The sequence below is a fragment of the Myotis nattereri genome (genome assembly GCF_964212035.1).
Source record: "Myotis nattereri genome assembly, chromosome: 10".
Classification (NCBI taxonomy): domain Eukaryota; kingdom Metazoa; phylum Chordata; class Mammalia; order Chiroptera; family Vespertilionidae; genus Myotis; species Myotis nattereri.
In genome coordinates, this window is record NC_138085.1 from 72,774,352 (window position 1) to 72,793,045 (window position 18,694).

Sequence of the window (18,694 nt, forward strand, 5' to 3'; positions counted from 1 at the left end):
GAAGCTAAGACCGGGAGAGGTTGCGTAACTGGCCGAGGTCACGTGTCTTGTCAGCATGAGCAGATTTGGGATTCTAGCCCAGGCAGTGCGACCCCCGAGCCAACAGAATGGCGCTCGGCCCTGCCCCTGGGCTGCCTTTCGCTTTGTGGCTGAGGGTGGTGTCTATCGGCCCTGGGAACCAGAAGAACCCATTTCTTTGCCCCCTCAGAAGCTCAGGTAGAATGGGCAGAAGGTAGAATGTATGGCAGCTATGGCAACCAGATCACCTGGTCACACAAACTGGTGAGCCCTGGGGGCAAAGGTTCTGCTGCCGGCAGAGAGAAAGGTGTGGCTGGCATGGGACAGTGTTTGAGGTACCAGATCCACTGGGAGGACCTGGAAGAGTACCAGGTGGGTAGATCGGGCTGAGACTCTGGGCAGCGGTGGGAGCTTCCTAAGGCAGGTGGGGCAAGCGGGAAGACTCTTACCTGAAGCCCTAGACCAGGGGCTCTCAACCTTCTGGCCCTTTAAAAACAGTTCCTCATGTTGTGACCCAACCATACAATTATTTTCGTTGCTACTTCATAACTGTAATGTTGCTACTGTGATGAATCGTCATGTAAATATCTGATATGCAGGATGGTCTTAGGCGACCCCTGTGAAAGGGTCGTTCGACCGCCAAAGGGGTCGCAACCCCCAGGGTGAGAACTGCTAGAGTCTAGAGTCTAGAGCAGGGGTCCTCAAACTTTTTAAACAGGGGGCCAGTTCACTGTCCCTCAGACCATTGGAGGGCCGGACTATAGTTTTAAAAAAAACTATGAACAAATTCCTATGCACACTGCACAGATCTTATTTTGAAGAAAAAAAACAAAACGGGAACAAATACAGTATTTGTATTTGCATGTGGCCTGCGGGCCGTAGTTTGAGGACCCCTGGTCTAGAGCCTACCAGTCAGATAGTGGTGGCCCTGGCCTTTGCTGATGTCCAGTCCGGTCCTCCAGGCCTCCTCCCCACCCGTCCCCTGCTCCACAGCCCGGTTTCCGTCTTGTCTCTGATTCTCTCTCCAGGTCTGAGCCCACACACTCCTTGGAGACCATGAGAGCCAGGGGAGGGGGCAGGGCACTGTTTCCTCCTCGGCCACCCCCTCAGGCATCCGCTGCGGAGGGCCAGGCGCCTCCATTTCTGGCTGTTCCACCCCGGCCCCCGAAGCTCCCCGCTCCTCGGGAGACCAGGGCAGGGCTGGACGGAGTGGGCAGGTCACCTCTCTGTGGTTTGTTGTAGGCGCTGACCTTCCTGACCAGAAATGAGATCCTGTGGTGAGTAGAGCCCCTCCCGCCCCCGGCCCCCTGCCCCCTGGGCTGGGATCTTGCCCTGGCCCCTGCGGGTGGTCCCTGCTCAGAGCCGCAGAGCCCTAAGCTCACGGGTGGTAAGAGTGAAGGACGAGGCTGCCCAGAGCAGGCAGAGACGGGCCAGCCCCAGGGTGGGGTCGTGATCCCCAGGCCTGACGAGATGAGTGGAATGTCAGGCTTCAGGCTGCTGGGGGACCCAAGGCAGGGCTTCCTCATGGAGTCACAGAGGTGGACAGGCCCTCCCTGGGATGATGAAGACAAGGGTTCCTGGATGAACCGTAATTCGTTCAGGAAACAGGTCTGAAGCCCGTTTGGACCCGTCACTGGCTGGGTAACTGCACCTCTCTCAGCACCCACACCCTCCCCAAGCCTCCCTTCAGTGCCTGGTGTGTGGCAGACACCGTGCCGGCCCTGGAGTGCAATGGTGACCATTGGTCCCTGCTCTCGCAGGTTTCTGTCCAAAGCCACCCATCACCACGTCCCCGCATGGGATTGCAGAGGGATGGAAGGCATGAGGGAGGGGTGAATGCACAGCCCAAGCCAGGTGCTCAGCGAACACTTGGTAGACGGATACATGAGCTCACTAAGGCATGGGGTGGGGCAGGGCTGGAGGGAGGAGACCGCTGTGAGACCCTCAGGCCTGGGCCCTCTCCCCTCACTGTCTCTGCGTGGACTCGCGCTCCCCACCATGACGCCCGGCCTGAGAGCCACACTTCCCACCTCGAGTCCCAGGCAGGCGACGCCTTTGCCACAAGCATGAGCCTCCCCAGGCACTGAGCGTGGCCAGGACACAGGGAGCCATGGAGACCAGGGCCAGTCACGGGGCTATATTATTTTCCTTTGAAAATTAAAATTCACTCACTTTTTTAAATATAGAAAAAAATATGACAAAACTCCACATGACTCACATCCTACTACCCCTACTGAGCTTTTCTAAAAAGTAACTCTTGAGCAAAAATAAAATCTAAAATGTAACTTGTGAGCATGGCTAGAAAATTCGATAGCATAGAAAGCTCTACATAAAAAGGTATATGTGTCCCCCCTCCCGCCCCCCATTTTCCCAGGTCTTTTCCCCAAAGGTAACCACTGCTCAGTTGTTTCCCATTAGCCTTCCGGAAGAATCTTTCATAGATAGAAGGACACAGAGCCTTCAGACAGGGTATCCCTTTCATACTGTCACATTTACTCATGTATACGGCAGCATTCATACTGTTCCGGACCCTTTTTTATAAAGTTTTCATCTGGGCTGGTTTTACTTAAAGCACAGAAATCTGCCTCTTTCTTTTTTAATGACTACGGAGCATTCCTTCCTACGGAAGAACCGTAATTCATTTTCCCAGCCCCCTGTAATGTACACTTAGGTTGTTTATGGTTTTCAGCTTTACAGATAGTGTTACATCCAACCTTCATGCACAAAGCGCTTATCCAACAGGTGAGCATCGATCCATAGGATGCATGTCTAGCCATCGAAATGGAGGCTTTCCCCGGGCTCCAGGCCCTGTCCTGGCCCTGAGCTCCTGGATTTCCTGGAACGCCAGGACAGCAGGTGGAGCGGTGACAGGCTTGCTTCCTGGAAGCCAGAGGCCTGGGTCCGAGGCTCAGCAGTCACTTCCTAGCTGTGTGACGGCGGGTGAGCTTCTTACCTCCGCTGGGCCTGTTTCCACACTTACAGGGAAAGGGTGACCTGAGAGCAATGGCTGTTAGTAGGACAAGGAGATGACCCGACCCGTGACGGCACCAGGGTCAGTGCTGAGTATGTGGTCATTGCTATTTTCATGGTGTTATCATCCCCTTTTGGCAAATGAGGGAACTGGCTCAGAGAAAGGATGTGCCCAAGGCACACAGCCTGGAAGTAGTCGATCACGGGACTAAAAGCCCGCAGGCTAAAGATAGGGCTATTTATAAGATACCTGCAAGCTGTCCCGTGGGCAAAGCCTGCTGACCCCATGGCCCAGGCCCCCGAGCCAGGACCCGCCTAGAGGCACTGTGTTCTCCTCCTGCCTGCACCACAGCAGCGGGAAGGAAGCTTATAGAACAGCGGTTCTCAACCTGTGGGTCTCGACCCCTTGAGGGGTCAAACGACCCTTTCACAGGGGTCGCCTAAGAGCATTGGAAAACACATATATAATTACATATTGTTTACAGTAGCAAAATTACAGTATGAAGTAGCAACGAAAATAATTTTATGGTTGGGGGTCACCACCACATGAGGAACTGTATTAAAGGGTCGCGCATTAGGAAGGCTGAGAACCACTGGTCTAGAACCTATCGGTGCCTGGGCTCCGCGCCGGCCTTGAATGGAAATCTCCAGGGGTGGACACGGACCCTTTCACAAGCCCCCTCCATGATTCTAACGAGGGACCCAGTGGAAAACCACTAAATTCGGGGCCTCAGAGGTAAGAGGTGAGCAGAGAGAGGGACAGAAACAGCCACAGAATGTCTGACCTGGAGGAGCCGGGGCGAGGGCACCACCCAGACTCATCTTACACGGGGGAAACAGGCCTGGAGGGGACGTGGCTGGTTCACGGTCCCTGAGTGTGCGCAGTGGAGCAGGTGCCCGCCTCTCCCGGCGCAGACGGCCCCTCCCGCGTCTGGGCTAGGTGTGCGGGAGCCACAGCCTGCCCGCTGGGTTTCTGGCAGGCTGTGTGTGAGTTTTTTAAATGACTTTGACTTTGAGTCCATTAGTGATTAATTCAGAGCTCCACTTAGAGCCGGCTGATCCATATTTGGAGGAGGAGGACATTCGGTGGCAGCTGAGACACAGCCACGACTCATGTGCGGGCAGCCTACCCACCGCGGCCTGGGGAGGCACGAAGTCTGGGCAGGGCCCTCCTCAGGCACCCCCTCCCCTCGGCTCTCCAGGGGGGTGGGGCTTCCAGGCTCTCCCCTGGCGGGGGGGGGGGGATGAACACTTTAGGGGTGGGCGGCATAGCCAGAAGAACCAGGTTTAGGGCTCAGACCCCACTCTGTCTCTTCCAAGCTTCCTGACCTTGGGCACACCCCTTAAACACTCTGTGCCTCAGTTTACCCCTCTATAGAAATGACCACCCCTATGTCTCTCCCAGGGGTTGATGGGAAGATTCAATGAGATCATGTGCTGGAGTGCACCCAGCATGGAGCTTGGTAAATGAGGAGAGGGCTTCAGGGGCAGGCGAGGTTTCTAAAGTCTCCCTCAGCCACCCTGACACCTCCCTTCTCTGGGCTCCTGGGAGAAGGGCTGGGTGTCTATAGCTCTGGCTTTCACTCTGACTACCGTGTGACCTTAGGCAAGTTATTTCACCTTGAGCCTCAGTGTCCTCATCTGTAAATGAGAGATAATGGCCCTGTTCCATGAAAAGTGTCTCCGAGAGGAGGCAGCCTGCAGCAGGCACTCCCAGGGGGAACCTGGATGAGGACAGCGGGAGCCATCTGCCCTGGGCCCATGGCCTCAGAGAATGCTTCAACGTTCATAACATGGACTGAAAGTCAGTTTGCTTTTTGTGGTCACCTCCCACCTGCAATTCTAACCATCACCATGATAATGCTCCTTGGGGCTGGGGCAGACGGCTCCTCTCCTCCTTGTCCTTCAGTCTGGGGAATGTCTCCCCCCACCCATCCCACGCCAGGTGAGCTCTGTGCACTGCAGCCTCAAGGATGTTTCTGGAAGGGTGGATGATTTATAACTGCCTTTTCTGTGTCAATCAATCCTGAGTCCTTTCCTCCAACGAGCACGGTGGAGGGAGGGAGGGGGCTTGCTGGTCTCTACTCCCCAGCCCGTCACGTCTCGCTTCTCAGCATCCACGACACCTTCCTGAAGCTCTGCCCGCCCGGGAAGTACTACAAGGAGGCCACGCTGACCACGGACCAGGTCAGCTCCCTGCCGGCCCTGAGGGTGAGTCCAGGGTGGAGGGGCGATGGGGGTGGGGTCACTGGGAGCCGCTGAGGGGCTGAAAGAGCTGATCTCAGTCTCCTCCCTCGTGAAGTGGGGGTGGTGTGGTGGGTGTGGCTCAAGCCCACAGGCTGTGCTTGCCTGAGCTGCAGCGACCCCCCACCCCCAATCTTTTAGGGCCATCCTTGAGCCTTCGTCCTTGTTGTGAAAAGACCTTGCCTTTCCACCTGGAAGAGCCCAGAGGTGCACAGTCAAAGGGCCCTCATCACTCATGAGATTTTAATTAAACCCTGTTCAATGCGTAGAGAGGCGACGTCAGGGTAACAAATCATGGCGCTGTCGGGCTTCCGGATTTTTCATTCAGATCTCGGCGGAAAAAATGCTTTGACTTTGTCATTGTGCAGTGGAACCCATCTTCATTTCTGTCTGGACCACGGTGGACTCTGAGAGCCGAGGGCATCCCCCGTGGGCCTGGGGGATGGTGCCCTGGGGGAGAGACCACATGTGTGTGTGTGGGGGGGGGAGGGCACACACTTAACCAGGGCTACAGAGCAACAGGTCTTGTTCTAGGTCAGAGACAGAGGAGGAACACAGAGCTGGGACTTGACACAGAAGCAGGAATAGAGAAGACAAGGGAATGAGAAGACGGGTGGCAGAGGGGTGGGATGGATGGCTGGGGTTTTGTCAAGGAAAGGAGCAGGATCCCCCAAAAGGTGAGATAACTGGATGATGTCCTTCTGGTACCTCCTACTCACATACACACCCCTGCACACCCCAACACCCCCACATGCACACTGCACACACACACACACACATATGCTCATTCACACTTTTGTGAAATGGCTGGGACTTCTCTCAGACCTAGACTCTCCACTCAGGGACCCGAGGGCAGCCCAGAGAGGCAAGGCCAAATGTGTGGGGGATGATGTCACTGGTCAGTCCCAGCATATTTCAATATTAAGCCTGGAAAGAAACTTAGAGACCACCCTGTCTACTCCCTGTCAAACGCTCTCCACCCTGGTTTTACCCATTGGAACAGAAGCCCCGAGAGGGAAATGACTTGCCCAGGGCCATCTGACAGCAGAGCCTGAACTGTCAGTCAAGACTGACCCCCAAGGCTGGGCTCTCCACTTCTACTCAGGCCAGGTGGGCAGGAGCACCCTGGCAATGACCCTGGGTGGTCTGGGGGCTGCTTGTCTGTGGGGTCACCATTTGGCAGCTGGGGGATGATGCAGCATGAATGTCAGGCTGCAGTGAAGCCCAGGGTTGGAGGGCCGTGGAGGGAGGGTCCTGGGCAGGCCACGCCCACAGGGCAGGGCGGGGACCTAGGCCATCTCTGGAGCACCAACCCCCAAGAGTTTATTCATTGGAAAGTGGCCAGAAAGTGATGGGATCTTTGAAAGAAATTACTTTAATTTTACTTCTCTTATTTCATCTTTCTACATGGTTATTATTTTATGTTGTCATACAAACAGAAACAAGGTCACTGGAAAACAGAGAAAAGGAAAAACACAGTAAAAATCAGCAGGCAGCCCGCCTCAGAGGGGGACGGCCAGGACCATTGGGCCCGCTTTCCTTCCATACCGTTGTCTATGCAGATGTGCTTATGGTGATCACATTGACTTGTTTTGCCTTTTTAATTTTTTTTTTGTTTGTTTCTTTGTTGCTTTGCCAACTGGTTCTGAGCAACCAGAACCATCTCCTGAATTGAGAACACAGCCATTGCCACATCTAGAGAACTAGGGGGCAGGGCCCTGGGCCAGGAGCAGAAGAGCTAGGTTCGAACTCACCTGCTAGCCATGTGATCGTAGGCAAGTCACTTCACAAGAGGAGTGAGGGGCTCTAACCACTTAGAAACAAGCCCCTCTTCTTCTTCTTCTCCTCCTCCTCCTCCTCCTCCTCCTCCTCCTCCTCCTCCTCCTCTTTCTTCTTCTTCTTCTTCTTTTTTTGAGGAACACTAGCTAGAGATGTCAACCTTCCTATTTTGCCAAGTAAGGACATTAAAAAATATGTCAATCACAATCACCATCATTCTACTCCCCCCCCCCCCCATGTTCATTTTAGAACAGAAACGTAAGAAGGATCTAATCCCAGAAGCAAGAATAGTTCTTTCCATACGCATCCCTTTTCGTCTTTATTTTTCTCCCTTTGTTCCTGGTTGTCGAGAACTTTGTCGCTGACCATCCCAGGCCCTCAGATCTAAACTTTGGGGGTTTAGGTCTAGGTCTAAAGTTCCCCTCTGTGTCTTTCCAATCCTGGATGAAGCAAAAACTTGCCCCCCACGATGAGCAAGGAGAGGCTTGCTAGGAGGTGGGGGACCAGTGTCCCTGTGTTCTTTCTCCGAGGCCGGGTGCCCATGACTCACCCTGCCCAGAACACATCTCTGGAAAAGGCTTGGAGAATGGGGCCCCAGGGAGCTCAGGCACCGCTGCAACTTGGCTGGGGATCTCCAGTGGTCCGGGAAGGTTCTGTTTTCTTAACTTGGCTTCACTTGTGGATAATGGGGGCTGGGCAATACTGGGAAGGGTCTGCCCATCAGCGGGGAGCAGGGGAGAGCGGCCGGGGCAGCAGAGGGGGGTGGGGAAGCCTGCGGACAGGGCCCCGCCTGTTCCGCTCAGAAGGCTTCTGTTTTCTCTCTGTCTGCTGCTCTACTTGGTGTTTTTAAAAGTGAATTAGCTCAGTGTTTCTGTTCTTGTAAATAACGATCTTGCTTTCTGTAAACATGGATGCGTAGTGGTGTGGTGTGACGGGGTGTCTAATTTCCGGGCCCAGACTGTGGGTGGCAGGACCTGCGGGAAGATCTCAGGTCTCCTGGAAGGTCGGGGCTGTGGAAGCTTACACACTGTGTCTGCCTGGGGTCTGCCAATCCCCAGGTTCCTCTCTGTCGGTTTCCCCCCTTGTTTTGGTGGAGCGCATCCTGCAGTAGCTTCCTGGTAAAGGCGCATGGAGGTAAATGCCTTCACACCTCACATATCTCAGTGTCTTACTCTCCCCTCACTCTTCATAGAGGGAATTGAATTACAGGTTGGATGCAATTTTTTTTCCAATGCCAGAATTTGGAAAGCATCACTCTATTTCATTTTAGCTTTGCTGTTGTTGTTAAAAAGTTTCCTGATTCTTTTCGTGTGTGACCTTGTTCTCCACCCCGCCCCCCGCCCCCCGGAAACTTGTATGCTCTTTGCTTCTGAAATTACCAACAATGTGAGTGAGTGTGGGTCCTTTTCCCCAGGTACCGGGCACACAGAGGACCCATTGGTGGGAACGGTCCTTCAGTTCACGGACATTTCTGTGAATTATTTCTTGGATGACTTCTCCCCTCTGCTTCCTCCGTTCTCTCGTTCTGGAGCGCTAATCTCCTGATGTCGCCCGTGTGGGTTGGTCCTTCACTTTTCATCACTTCTCAGCTACCTGCCAGCTTCCTCTTTGGCTCTTCTTCCTGGGAACTCCCCTCAACTTGACCCCCAACTCTAATTTAGTTTCCCACTTCTGCCATCATGCTTTTGATTTCCAAGAGCTCAAGTTTATTCCTTTTTTTTAATAGTATCCTCTCCCTTTCTCCTCGAGGCTGTTTTCTCCAATCGTACTTTTCCCCACCAGCCGGTTTGGGTCTTGTCATTCCTGCCAGAGGCCTTCCCTGGAGAGCTGGCCATTGTCTGCTCATCATTACAGTGCGGGGAGGGGGTGGTTGTTAAGAAGCTGTTTCAAAGCTCAAATCCTTGGGTGGGGTTTATGGACCGAGCTGTTCTGGAGGGTGCTCTGAAGGGGCCATTTCTTGAGGACACTCTAGAGAAGGCAGGAGTGAAGTCCTGGCGGCCAGTATCCTGGAGCCGAGTCGGGAAAGAGGGCTGGTGGAGTCTCAGACTTAAATATATTAAATACATTAATTTAACTTCCAGTTCTCAGTGGTGGTTGACGTCCCCAGCGCAGAGAACAGCCCTCCAATCTTCTGCGGGGGCTGGAGGGGGGCAATCACCCCACCGTGTCGAGTAGGGGGAGGTCTAGAACCCCAGCTGTCTTTCAAGACTTTCGATCTGTTCTCCTGTTAGCCGACCTCCGTTTCCAGTGAGACCTGGTGCTTTCCGTTCCAGAGCCTTTGCAGTGGCTCTCAGCCTTCCTCGTGCCGCGACCCTTTAATACAGCTCCTCATGGTGTGGTGGCCCCCGATTTCATTGTTACAAGTTGAACATAATTAAAGCATAGTGATTAATCACAAAAACAGTATGTAATTATATATGTGTTTTCCGATGGTCTTAGGCGACCCCTGTGAAAGGGTCGTTCGACCCCCAAGGGGGTCGCGACCCACAGGTTGAGAACCGCTGCTTTAGAGGGCTCTGGGATGTGGGACAGGTTGACACCTGCCGCCTCAGTCACCGCTCGCTCATCTGCTTCCCTCGCGTTCTCTCTGCTTCCGTAGGTCAAGCCTCTAAAGACGCCCTTTATTTCAGTTTGACGGGGTGTCAGGAAATAGATGCCAGTGCCCCACCTGTCACCTTCACTGAGGAATCACACCTGGTGTTCAGGGGACACCCCGAAGCACCCTCTCCTCATCGCTGCCGCCTCGGGGCCTTCCACACAGACAGCGGGGCCCCAGCCCTTTCTCGGTGATTTCCACTCCCAGCTTCCCAGGCACCCCGCCTCCTGGTGTCCTCAGAGCCTCGCTCCCACGCTGGCCCGTCCCCACCCCACACTCCAGCCCGGCCAGGCTGCTCTGGGAGCCCCTGCTTCCCCACGGCCCCCTGGGAAATGTCACTCCTTGTCCTGTCGATCATCCAGGGGAGAGTCCCGTGGATAAGAGATGTTTTAAAAGAGGCTGATGAATGAGGTTCCCACACCTGGTTCTCATTCATTCACCCCGTAAGTCATTGCTCTGCGCTTCCTCTGCGTTGCGCACTGATTGAGGTTTGGGGGCTAACGAGGCCTTTTCTTAGGAAATTCAGGGCTAAGAACAAGCGGGAGAATCACAAACCTCGGGGCTTTACAGAGCTGATTCTTGACCCCAGTGCCAAACACTGGGGCCCAGAGAGGCTCACCCAGGCTACCTGGAGGACACCGTCCCTCTTAGAGCGACCCAGCCCAAGACACCTTGGTCATGCTTCGGCAGCGTCCCCTCCCCACTTTTTAGGATGCTGAGTGGCTTCTGGGGCAGCCAGGCAGGTCTGGGAACAGCACCCCTCCCCGAAGGGCCCAGAACGACCTCCCTAGTGGTGTCCTGAGGCTGGGCCAGCCAGTGCTCAGCCCTCCGGCACCTACGCTAACTCCCGGCAGCCCTCGGCCGGCTGAGTTATTATCCGCGTTGACAGCTTGGGAAGCAGAGGGTCAAAGGGGGTAAGCAATCCGTCCAGTGAAAACTCTGTTATTACAAATGACCGCCTGCTTCGTCTTGCAGAGTCCTGGGCTGGCAGGGGTCCTGGTGGCCTATGGCGCCTGGGCCCCTTCTCCATGGGTGATGGCACGCCTGGCCACCTGAGAAGAGTGTGGGGGGGAGTGAGACCTGGTGCATGGACTGGAGTGGCTGTGCCTGCAGCCCCCAGTGAGTGAGCTGAAGCCACCAGCTCCATTTGGGGAAGTGCTGGGGCAGCCCCAATATCCTGGAGGGAGGGGGCTCCAGGCATCTGCCTGTGCTTTTTTAAAAACCAATTTTGTCAGAGCTTTTTCGTGGCCAGATTGCACCTCCCAGGAGTGGACAGGCCTTTATAAATGAAGAAACGGAGGCACAAGATGGGACCTGATCCTACAAGGGTCCCAGGGCCCCTCACAGGCCGAGCAGAGATGGAGCCCAGGCTTCCCTCTGCAGCTCCCACTCCCACCACATCCCGAGGAAACTCTGAGGTTTGATCCCTGGTACAGAGCCGGCCTGCCCACTCCTAACGTGCACCTCTCGGCTCCCATGAGGTGCCAGAGGACCGCTCTGAGCACTTTGCATTCAGCCAGTGGGCACAGAATTGAGCACGCAGAGGAGGCAGCCTGCTGGGAGGGGTATGTTTGATTACCTACAGCCTGGACTAGGACAGCTGGACCCCGTGATAATCCTCATGCTGTATTTAGGCCACTGCCTGGGCCCCTCCCTCACCCTCAGATACTCTCCCTGGTTTGCTAAAAATAGAAGCAGATTTCATGGTTACAGCAATTCTACTTTCCAGCCCCAAATGTCCACTGGCATTAGTCATGTGCTTCTTGGTTACAGGCCCTGTCCGTGCTCCGTCTCATGTGCTTCTCACAGCCGTGATAGTTAAGTAAAGCTCAGTGGTATTTCCCCGTTGACAGATGAGGAAACTGAGTCTCCGGGAAGTTAACAGTTCTGTGCAAAGCCCCAGAATTGCAAAAATACGTTTGTACCCAAGACCTGTTAGTTCTTCTCCATCTTCTGGGGAAGATGAAAGGTCACCAAGCAGGCGATGTGTGTGCATACATGTCTACATCTGTGTACATGCATGTAGCCAGGAGAGGAGGGAAAACAGGAGAGAGATGTGGCCTGGACAGTTGGTGATGGAGGGGAAATAGCTGGGACACTCACCTGAGCCCTACCCTTGGGAGGCAGATGACGTATGTGTGTCTTGTGTTTTGGGGTGGCCTGTACTTAGGTCCAGCTCATTTCGGGGGGGGGGGGGGCAGGCCCTCTCAGAGCCCAGCCTCTTGGGCTTCTGTGCCAGGCCTGCGAGGACAAATGTTCCACCGAGAAAGAGGAGAGGAGAGAGGGCGGGGCCTGCCCAGCCTCCCAGGCCCACCTCCCAGGGCCTGAGGTCAGGCTGAGCCTTCCATCCCAGCTGAGACGCATGCTGCCCCCTCCCTCCAAGATATTGGGGCTGCCCCAGCACTTCCCCAAATGGAGCTGGTGGCTTCAGCTCACTCACTGGGGACTGCAGGCACAGCCACCCCAGTCCATGCCCTGCCCCACCCTCCCAGGCTGCCCTGCATCTGTGCTGTGCCTGGCACTGTGCTGACATGTCACACACACGTCATCTCATTTAATCCTCAGAGCGACCCGTGGAGGAGGGAGTTCAAAGGGGTTAAGCAACTCATCCGCATCACCCAGCTGATGAAAGGCGGCAGAGTCTCAACCTCCAGCCCCCCACCCCCCGGGGGGAGGGTCCCCCGATTCCTTGACGCAGAGTCAGAGCTGGGAGGGCAATTTGGCAGCTGGCTCACTCCCTGCATTTTCAAGCATCATTAGATCTTTTTCTGACAACTTCATCAGTTAGCGGGGCTCAGAATTGGCAAAAATCCTTATTTAGACATTCAGCCAAAGAATTAAGAAGTGGTTGGTTTCAGAAAAAGCTCAGGGATGTAGGACGCAGTCTTTGCTCTGGGCTGAGCAGCCAGCAGCAGAGAGCTGGGGTCTGGCCGCCCGCCTGGGCTGCGCCACCGACCCAGCGGCCTCGAGCACCGCACTGCGCTTCTCTGCCTCAGCTTCCCCATCTCCCAGGTGTGTCACGCCTCCCAGACAGGCAGTCAGGAAAGCCTGGAAGGTGGGGAAGAGCTCTGGGTTCTAGTTTTAGCTCCCCCTCCCCCCCATCCCCTGCCCCTGGCTGAGTGGTCTTGGGCCAATTCCTTCCTTTTTCTTGGCCCAACTTTCTATGTGGACCCCAGGGCAAGGCACAGATGCCCGGCGGCTCTAAGCTGGGGCGATGGGGGTGGAGGGAGTCTGCAGGGAAGGCCGAGGGCCCCCTGTCACCCAATGCATCCTGGGTTGGAGGTTCTGTACCTGCAGTGGCTGCCTGTGTGCGGGGCCTCCGGGAGGGGGCGATGCATAAGGACTCCCCAGTGCTTGCCTGTTGCAATTGTCTCAACTCATACTTCTCACTGCTGTCTGGGGCAGGAATTGGGGAGGAGTTGTCAATTGTATGGCGCTTGAGCATCCTCCTGCCGCCTCACGTGTCAGATCTTAATCGGACCCTCTCATCGACCTTGGGAAGCAGCTCTGTGATGGACTTTGGTTCATGGAGGGGCCCATTCAGGCCTGGAGTGAATGAGTGACCTGCCCAGTCACCCAGCTGGCACCTGGTAAGGACCAGACCAGACCATGACCACAGGTCCAGCTCTCCTTGCTCCTCACACGCTTCTCACTTCCTGGGAGGCCTTTCTCACCCGGCCAAGTCCACGCAGCCCTTGGGTTGATCCTGCCCATGAGTCATGATTTCTCCGAAAGCTCCCAAGAGCACAGCGTGTTCCCCTTGCCCCGAGCACCTGACAGGCAGCTTGGGTTGTGGGAGGAGAGGGGGCTCCCAGCCCCCCAGGTGCACACGTCACCCATTGCTCCTCCCGGTGAGAGGTGCTGGGGACTCGAGGCCAGAATGGCCGGCCCTGGTGCCGGATGAGGAGACGGAGGGTCTGGGAAGCGTTCACGTGGCCGAGGTGAGATGTGAACCGGGCTTCCTTCCGGAGGGGGAGCCGCCTCCCCCCGCTGCACATGACTGATGGGATCATTGAGAAGTATTGCTCGCACCCCAGCTCCCCAGCAGCACCGAGGGAAGAGGCTTGTCCAGCACCCTGGTCCCAGCCCTGGGCTCTCAGAGCATAAGACAAACAAGCCCATCTCAGCTTTGCAAGGTCCTGGTCCCTAGGGCTCCTCTCGGCAAGCTGGCCGAGGCGCTCTTCCCCTCATGTCTTTCCCGATAACTTCATTTGTGCCCCCAGAGACCTCAGACTTGTTTAAAAATAGAAAAATAAATAACATTGTTCCTGAACGGCTCCCACCCGCCTTTGGGCCTCCTAACGAGGTGCTGGCCGGGGCTCTGTTCCCAGGATTTTGGACCCTCTGCAGGCCTCGGGCATGCCGCCGCCTCCACAGGGACAAGGCGCCCGCAGCTCTGAAAGGCTTCCCAGTGGCATGAGCGGCTGGCGTGGGGGGCGGCGTGCGCTGCCTGGCCGGAGCTGTAGGCCACGGGGGCTCCGCACAGCCGGGTGCGGGGACACATTCACCCAGGCCCAGCACAGGTCCAACCACAGAGGGGCTTCCCGGGGACCCTTCCCTTCTCTTAGCTCTGGGCTCAGCCCCTAACAGAGCCACAGGCCCCTGTGGTGTGGGGGGCGCAACTGAGGCCTCCAGGACTCAGCCCTCCAGTCTCCCAGGCTCATCCACCTTGTTGTTCAAAGTCCTGGACTGGAGTTTGCAGTTTGTACAAATCTCAGTTTTCCCATCTGAAAAATGGACCTAATCCTAGCAGCCCTGCCCACCTCAGGGGGTTTTCTGAAGACTGGATGCGAATGGGTGGGGAAAAGCTGCAATGCTCCAGGCAGGTGAATGGGATTTGGGGGCAGCGTTCATGGAGGAGTGAGCATGTGGCTGTGTACTTAGGAATGCATTGGAAAGGTGCAGACGCAGACCAGGAGATGAATGGCAGCCTTCCTCCAGTGAACTTCATCTTCAGGACAGATTACAAAGCAGAAGAGAGACGCAACAACCCCTGCTTCCCACCCTCGAGGAAGGAGAGCTTGTTTGCTTGCTTAGCAAATCATCTCTGTGGCGGGCTTTCTTTTTTAACTTGCTTTTTAGTTATTGTTAACATAGCATGTCAGCATGATAATACATTTTCTAAAAGCAGTTCCTTAGCACCCAAACACCCTCACAGAAGCTGTCATTTCTTATTTTCGTTGGCCACCTTTCCCCCCCGGGGCACTCTTTATTTTACATCACTGTGGACAGAAATATAATTTTATTTTGTGCTTTTTCCCCCCATTAGGCATAAATGTTTCTTCATGTTGCTACATAGTCTGTGTAATTATCATTTTATGGTTGTATAATTGCATTGAGTTCTGATTTACTAAACCATCCTCTCATTGCTGGACATTAACACTCTTTCCGGTTTGGGGTTATTATTTTTTGCTACTATAAATAATTTTGCAATAAACATCCTAATGTATCATTTTCTTCATTAAAAAAAATGTTTTTTCTTAGTTTAGATTTCCAGATTCTCCTTGGAGGCATTAGAAAGATAGGGCCGTCCATTCCGGGAATTTGAACTATGTCGCCATTAAGATGATAATAATAATACTGACTATGTAGCAACATGGAAAAACATTGATGTCTCAAGGGGCGTAAAAAGCACAAGATTTAAAAACCTGGGCTCCTAAAGATCCTTAATCTGAGTCAACGATAAAAGACAGAGCTGGGTGACATCATAGAGACCTCTCTCCAAGGTGACGTAGATGCCTAAGGGTCGCTTGGCATGTGGTTGGCAATAGGCGCCTGTGCCTGGGTTGTGGGCCAGTCCATCTTCTCCATCCTCCATGAGGGTGTTGCTGGAGCCCTTCCCCAGATGCACTGCTCTCTGGGCATCTCCTGCCAATTTGTGGCCAACCTCCCCCCCCGCCCCCCCGCGCCCCGCAGTTCTCCTCCCCCTGCACTGCTGCCTCACTGGTACCATCCTGGAGGGAGCCGCTGTGGACCTGGGTGCAGAACTCCACATCACCCCTGTGACCCAGCATTGGCTCACCCTGCCACCCCCCAGATGCCAGGATTCATGGGTCATTTTTCACTCTCGCCCTTGGTCCTCCTTGAGCTGGCACCGGCATCAGTCATAGCACGTTCCTTGGCACTCAGCCTGGACCTGCCTGCTGACCCAGCAGCTTGACACCTCCGTGGGCATCCCCCCACCCTCACCCCCCACTCCTATTTTGAGGCAGCGTCTCCCTGAAACCCACTCCATGGGAAGAGCTCAGGTTTGAGGGTCAGACCGATCTGGGGTCATGTCCCTGGTCTTTCTTTTGTTTGGCTATTTAACCTCTCTGCTCCTTGCTTTTCTTCGTCTATACCAGTGGTGGCGAACCTATGACACGCATGTCAGAGGTGACACACGAACTCATTTTTTTGGTTGATTTTTCTTTGTTAAATGGCATTTAAATATATAAAATAAATATCAAAAATATAAGTCTTTGTTTTACTCTGGTTGCAAAGATCAAAAAATTTCTATATGTGACACGGCACCAGAGTTAAGTTAGGGTTTTTCAAAATGCTGACACGCCGAGCTCAAAAGGTTCGCCATCACTGGTCTATACAATGGACGTAGATCTGCTGCTTGGGCTGACGTAAGGAATAAATGGGATGACACATGTGACTGTGGCGGGCACAGCACCGGGTTCATAGTAAATGTGTAGCAAGCGCCCATTTCTCTCCTTCCTGCCTGTCCCCCGCGGGCCCAAGGCGAAGCATGAATCAAGTGTGATGCCTGGAGATCTGGGCCGCCAGTAGGCGCTTATTGAACGCCCAGGTGATGATGAATCATGGCTGGAGGGTAGGGCCCTTAGCAGTCACGGGCGGCCTGCTGGGGCTGGGGCCATGTTCCCAGGATACAAGGGAAAGTGAAGAATAGGAAGTTGGAGGTTTCAAATTTTCAATAGTCCAAAACGCTGGGGAGTGAAACAAAAATGGGACTTTAAATTGCTTCATTCAGTTTGCAGTGTTGAGAGAAAGAGAGGGGGGCGGGGGGAGAAAGAGAGAGCTATTGGTGATAGGGGAGCTATGTGTGTGAGCCCATTCTAGTTTATATCAGTTGATTCAAAGTGAAGGACGAAATAGATCAACTGTTGTTGCTTAGATGCTTAGATGTGTTGATGAAAGAGAAATGATTGTCTCGAGGCAAAGATATACATCCTCCAGAGTTCACAGGGGAACTTGCTCCCAGGGGCCGAGGGTGGGTGTCCCCGCACAGCTGCAAAGCAGCCCCGACACCATCTGAGAACCCCTCCTGCTTACGGACAGGAAGGCGGCTTGTAAACAGCGGGCGGAACCAGGAGGCCCAGAGCTGCTCCCGTGAGAAGCAGAGGCTCCGTCCCAGCCCTCCCGGAACCGCGGTGCCCGAGCTGCCCCGGCGCCCGCATCCCCTTCCTCCCAGGTTCCCGCTTGCACACAGGCCTTAGAGGACAGGTGCAGACTGTGTTTTAACCGGTTTTCATAGGGGCTGCTGTTTGCGTTTTCCACAGAAAAAACTATAAACTGTTGTTAGGTTCCCAGCCTGCGGCCCGAGTCAGTGCTGGTCGGGGTGCAACAGCATCTACACAGAGAAAGCAACTCCTGAGCCCAGAGGCACCTGGGGCTGCAACGCCGTCCCTGGGCTCTACGCCCTCTCCTTCTTCTCTTCTTGTCTTGGGGGAGGAGGGAGCTTACAAGGGACAAGGAAGAAGGGCTCTTCTGTCTCCTTATGTCCCTTCTCCATATCTGCTTCACTTCCTATTAATCCAAATAAAGCTCTTAACCTTTTCACCGATTTTCAAGGAAACTCCACTCATGCCAAGCACTGCGCGAATTTTGGTCGGCACTGCGGAAGGCTGGGGAGGGGAAAGAAGGGGGATCTCAGGAAGGGGCCCATCTTGGAGCATTTGCACCCATCACCTCCTCTCCTCTCCCCCTTCCATCTGTTCTCAGCCCCCCCTCCCAGAGGGCCCGCCACTCCCTTCTCTACCGGGCAGAGAGCTCCTCTCGTCCTGGCCTCCGAGCAGAGGGGTCTCTGCTCACAGGGCGTCCTCCCTCCTCCCGGCATGTGATGTTTCCCTCATTCTCCTGGTCATTCAGTAAAACAACAAAGCCTTAGGGCTGACCTCGAGAGCCATCCATTCAACAGCAGCACTTTATCTGGTGCTCGGGAGAAGTGGTTTTCATCAGGATGGCTAAGGCGGGAAACGGCAACATTTCCTAAATAAATCCGGCAGGAGCTGGAAGCGGGGAGTAAGAGGGGAAAGGCTGAACCCACATGTTGATGGGAAAGACAGTTTGTCACAGGTGGACAGTTGACAGTGAGCAAGGAGAGAATGTGTGTATGTGTGTGTGGGGGGGGGGGGGCGGGGCATGTGGGTTGGGGGTGACGTAACTTGCCTGCCTCTGCAGGGCCTGGCCTCAGTCAGTGAGATTGGGGTGGGGGGAGCTGGAGGAAGCTTTGGAAGGATTCTGTGTGAAATCAATGTTTTCAGGTTGGGTGTTAGCCCTGGGGAGAGGTCAGAGGTTGGTCTTGCGTGCTGCACACCACTTCCTGCACCGCTCCTGTCCTTGCTGGGTGAGAGGCTGTGTCCTAGAGGGGACAGTGGCAGGGGCGGAGGGTGTGTGTGCAGCATCTGGCATCACGTCTCTGCCATTCGTTAGCACTGTGACTTCGTGTCGCCTAAGGATGGGCCGAAACTACCTGGGCAGCTTGCAGATGCTTGGGCCCTACCCCTCAAGGTGCTGCTCCGAAAGCCCGGGTGGGGTTCAGGGCTGTGAATTTTGAGGAAAGCTGCCCATGGACTCAGACACGCAGAGGGGTGCTAGCTTCTCTATGATTGGCTATCAGCTGCAAGATGAGGTTATGTGCTCACAGGTCTGCTCCCTTCTCACCTCTTTCCACCAGACCTGCTCTCGTTGGCGCCCCATGGAGCTCTCACTGGGAGGCGATGACTCTAAGGCAGTGATAGCGAACCTATGACATGCGTGTCAGCGGTGACACGCGAACTCATTTTTTTGGTTGATTTTTCTTTGTTAAATGGCATTTAAATATATAAAATAAATATCAAAAATATAAGTCTATGTTTT

The 18,694-nt window shown here is 54.6% G+C and overlaps 1 protein-coding gene across 1 annotated transcript in view; it reads left to right on the forward strand.

Annotated features, from left to right (window-relative positions):
• Positions 1–321: 321 nt before the first annotated feature.
• The window catches only part of CIB4 (calcium and integrin binding family member 4), a 37,253-nt gene continuing 18,880 nt past the window's right edge, over positions 322–18,694 (forward strand). The window contains exons 1-3 of the mRNA XM_081101013.1: positions 322–390; positions 1,261–1,295; positions 5,103–5,199. Coding sequence (XP_080957139.1) covers positions 337–390; positions 1,261–1,295; positions 5,103–5,199 — 186 coding nt within the window. The 5' untranslated portion in view covers positions 322–336. The remainder of the gene's footprint in view (positions 391–1,260; positions 1,296–5,102; positions 5,200–18,694) is intronic.